The sequence below is a fragment of the Eurytemora carolleeae genome, unplaced genomic scaffold (genome assembly GCF_000591075.1).
Source record: "Eurytemora carolleeae unplaced genomic scaffold, Eaff_2.0 scaffold754, whole genome shotgun sequence".
Lineage (NCBI taxonomy): Eukaryota > Metazoa > Arthropoda > Copepoda > Calanoida > Temoridae > Eurytemora > Eurytemora carolleeae.
The window spans coordinates 67292-71703 of record NW_019396640.1 but is presented as its reverse complement, the minus strand read 5'-3'; the positions used below and the strand labels follow the sequence as shown (position 1 = coordinate 71703).

The 4412-nt window shown below is 29.9% G+C and overlaps 1 protein-coding gene across 1 annotated transcript; it reads left to right on the top strand.

Annotated features, from left to right (window-relative positions):
* Positions 1 to 2887, top strand: LOC111706736 (uncharacterized). Its single transcript, XM_023479661.1, has 4 exons — positions 1 to 136; positions 804 to 948; positions 1001 to 1153; positions 2685 to 2887. The coding sequence occupies exons 1-4, from the start codon at positions 111 to 113 to the stop codon at positions 2739 to 2741; spliced, it is 381 nt and encodes a 126-aa protein (XP_023335429.1). The 5' UTR covers positions 1 to 110; the 3' UTR covers positions 2742 to 2887.
* Positions 2888 to 4412: the final 1525 nt, after the last annotated feature.

Below are 4412 nucleotides of genomic sequence, written 5' to 3'. Positions count from 1 at the left end.
TATAAATTGTTTATTTTGTAAATTCACTTCCGAGTTTAATTTTTAGATTTTTAGATTGCTATTTTACATTTGTGTTTGCGCAGTCCAGATTTGGCTGTAGACAGGGCAACATGGTGTTAGTCCTTCTTATTCTTAGGAATATATTCAATATTCAATAAATTTAATAACTAATTTATTAACTTTTGACAAAAAAGACTTATTTAACTTCGAAAACGTTACACAAGTTTTTATAAATCTTCAATATATATTCATCATTTCCAAAATAAAATTTGGTAAAACTTAAAGATTTATATAGTTTGTTCATATCATTTTTTTTAAACATAATTTAATTAGAAGAATTTTAAACATTTTTCTCGACATTACGAATGACATCACATTTCATCCTGGTAAACGTGGTTTTTAAAGAATACTAATGTGAATATTTATAATCTACCACTACTAGAAAATGAATATTATAATAGCCCTTAAATTTAATACAACAATATTAACACAAAACCGCACAAACAAAGTCTTGAACAATTAAAAGAGTTTGTTTGGATAAATAAGATTTAAAGGGTACCGTTAGGAAACGTAGGTGTCCCTTTTTAATGGGAAGGTCACTTAAATTTACGCATACAGCCCCTTCAAGAAACAAAAAATTTATTAACTATGTATATTTAACTTAAGAATCTGTTGATACATTCATTCGTTCATAAAAAGTCTATTTTTCAATTCATCGATCTTCAGAGTTCCGGCCCCCATTATACTACTTTAATATTTAAATAATATTCTCATTTATTCATTATTTGAATATCGTAAAATAGTGTTGTTGGTGTCTCCATAAGTGAGTGTGCAATCTACAGGCCAACTGGAGATTCTGTAATGCGGCTCTCACAGGCTGGTGGTCAGCTCCTACTTGAAGAGGGTCATCTTTCCCAAAATTTCTATAGAAACAAACGGATTGCGAAGGTATTTCATAAAAAGTTTTGTAACGAAAGTTTTTCATATTTTTAAATTATAGAATAGCGAGTTCAGAGCAATGGAAAAATCAAACCGGTTTAGTCAGGATGATTCAAACTCAGTTATTTCTGAATACCCAGAGCAGGATATATCAGCTTATCAACGTGGATCCATCTCTCCGGTCAACATTGAGGCGTTGGAAACCAGAGCTCAGGGAAACCTAAACTTCTTTGAAGATATCTTTTCAAAAGTATTGTAAAGCAAAATTTGATTTAAAGAAACACAGATAAATGATATCCAATGAACTCAGCTTAAACTAAACTAAAAAACTAAATAATCCCCGCGAAGTGACCTCAGAAGCCTTCTGATCTGCAGAATGACCGTCTCCACGCCTCTCGATACGCCTCCAAGCCTCCGCTATTCTGTCTCCACGCCCTGCAGTTAGGTCTTAATAAAAGCATAGTTGGCTTTTCAATTCACAAAAAAAAATTCAACAATCTCAACATGATTAAATAGTTTATTACATTGCATATAATTAATTTGTATTAAAAAGTCTAAATTATTGAGATTAAGACTTTTATTTTTGTTTTAACATTCATGAACTTGTAAGAAACTATTGCGATTTTAAAAGTAGACAAAGGAATTGAGTCTTTGCCACAAACTCAAATTTTATAATCCATATATCAATGGAACCTCATCTTGTAGACTTTTGATATTTCAAACTAAGATAATTTGATGCAACAGAATTCATAGTTTGAAATATCTTAGGTCTACGACATTGGGTTGCAGAGATATAGGAATTAGAAAATCAGAGTTTGTGACAAAGACTCAATTCCTTTATTATTCAACAGGCTTACCATTAGAATTTACCATGTACGAGCATCAAACTGTATGAGCTCCAATTCACTAAAAACAATAGTTTTTGAGAAATACAAGAACTTAGGATTTTATCATAAGCTATGCGTAAACTTTTCACAAGTTACTATTAATATAATGAATTAATATTTGAAATTTGCGGATTATGATTCTTTAAACTATTTTGAATTCTACTATGAAGAGATATATTTTGATATTAGGTTGGTTAAACCATAATAGGTAAACAAAAATAAGAACTATACTAGTGGAGATCATATTATGATGCGTGGAAACATAATCGCACAGGCTTGGAGACGTGACACTAGGCACCGAGATGGTTTGTGGGGCTTGGAGGTTATTCTGGGTGTCAGGGGACACCAGAGGTCAAGGTGCTCATGGAANCAGATAAAAACTTTTTTTTTTGTTTGTAGCAGAATTTGTCTAAGTTAAACTTAATTTGGTAATTCTTCTCGTATGTATTACAGTTTTTATTAAAGTAATCAATGCCTGATTTTCAACCGATCTTGGTTTGCTTTGGTTTAGTTACAAAGATATAAAAATTGTGTAGCAATTTTAAGACTTGGCCGACTTTGAAGTGCTTCAACGCCTTGTTGCCTTTGATTTTACTTTACTAACTCGCTTATAGATTTGTGTAGTTTTATCCAATCCATGTATATTTTAAAACAACAAAGAGAACTGTTGAAGCTTCAGCTTTAAATTAGTTTTTAAAAAATCCAGATAGATTTTTGCTTGCATCTTTGAATTGTTGTTCTGAGAAAGCACTTCAGATTGCAGGTTTAAAATTTTTAGCACACATAGACCAAGAGAGTTGCAGTTCCCTTGTTTTGTCTTCTCATTTAAAAAAAAAGTTGTTTAAACAATTTGATCAGGATCTAGCGATGTCACAAATCTACGAACTGGATTCATCACATTGCTTCGAAAAGTAAATATATATTCAATTACATAAGAAATATGCAATCATGTCTGAATGTATAAAATTGATATGAATATGGAGTATAAAATTACAGAATCCTGCAGATTAAAGCTGCCAACATTTCGATACTAAACTTCCCGTTTAGAAACAGAAATAGCTCTTTGGATTTGAATTTTATTTAAATTTTTAAATTTTTCGATAAGAATTCCGATTTTCGTCTTTTTATTTTATTTGTGAACATAATAATTTTTATATTTTCTGAATTAGTAAAGTATGACGTACACTTAAACTTAAATTGGAAATACAACAAATCATATTTAAAATGATAAATAAACCTTCTCCTTCATTCCTCTCATTTCCAAAAATAAAAAAAATCATTTTTAAATATGAAACAAAGCTCTTTATTTAACGTTTTTTATTCCACAGGATTTGTGAATTTTATATTTATTTTATTTTTAATATCAGTATCAGTGAAATACTTTAGATATGCAGGGAAATTTGAATTGATATAGCTAAATACTACATAATATCTAATTTTTTTCTCTAATGCTATTTCAATGTCCGACCATAACCCTGAAGAAAAAAACCGTCGTTCAACGGTTCAAAATTTAATCTATATATCTATGTACTTAAATTCGGAGATTAAAACCCCCAAATTCTTAGTGGAGAATAAGGCTCACTGTTGAGTCTTGTTCTCATAAAAAAAAATGCGCCAATTCCTACCATGAAAATCCGACAAATACGATATTAAACCGATTTTTTGAACTCAACTCTGTGGAAAAACAAGATGCAGTTTGAATCCGAAAGCTCAAGCCGTAAATAATGCCCAACGGCAGCTTACACCCGAGTCGTATTTTCTCGAGGTTTTTTAAATCGTGGGCTTAGACTCATTGTTGCATGGTAATCTATATTTTTTAATCTTTTTATCTAAACCCATGTAATTTCGCTTTTATAGGCTATACAAGGCTCAGAAGGATGATTTCTGCAGCACACCTCTTCCCTACGGACTCTAATTAATTTCTGAAAGATTTCATTTTTACTAAATTTTGTTATTTATTGATTTTCAAACTTGTTTTGTCTTAATAAAGATAATGTATGATTTCTGTATACACTCCTCTGTCCTGCGTACTCTTAACATATTAAAATTTCTTACAGTTTTTCTATTTGGATGTAAAAATTTTTCTACAATACAATTTTTGTTGAACCTTTTTTTAAGGATCGGAGTTAGATAAAAAACAATTTAAAAAGACTTTTGATGAAGCCTAAAAGATCATACTCATACTGAGATGTTCGCCAAACTAATTGTTAAACATATATTTTTGATAAATATCAAAATGGGGTTGATATGATGAGAACCTAACTCCGTGATATGTTTACCAATCAGATTAAAATTTATTGGTTTTAATCTTATGGCTTTCACTGAATTTTTCCAAAAACTGGTATTAATTTGGGGCGCAAACCCTAAACGATTATCATTTTATTAATATAATGAAAATCTCAATGATAAAAGTAATATTTAACGTTAACATTTAACGAAAGTAGGCCCGGTTAACAAAATATTATCTTTAAACCCTGCTTTCAACTTTTTTTTATTTTTTTCAATCATATTAATTTGTCTGATACTAAGTAACATATAGATAAATATTTACAATTCAAATAATGTAAACAAAGTATATTAAAAATA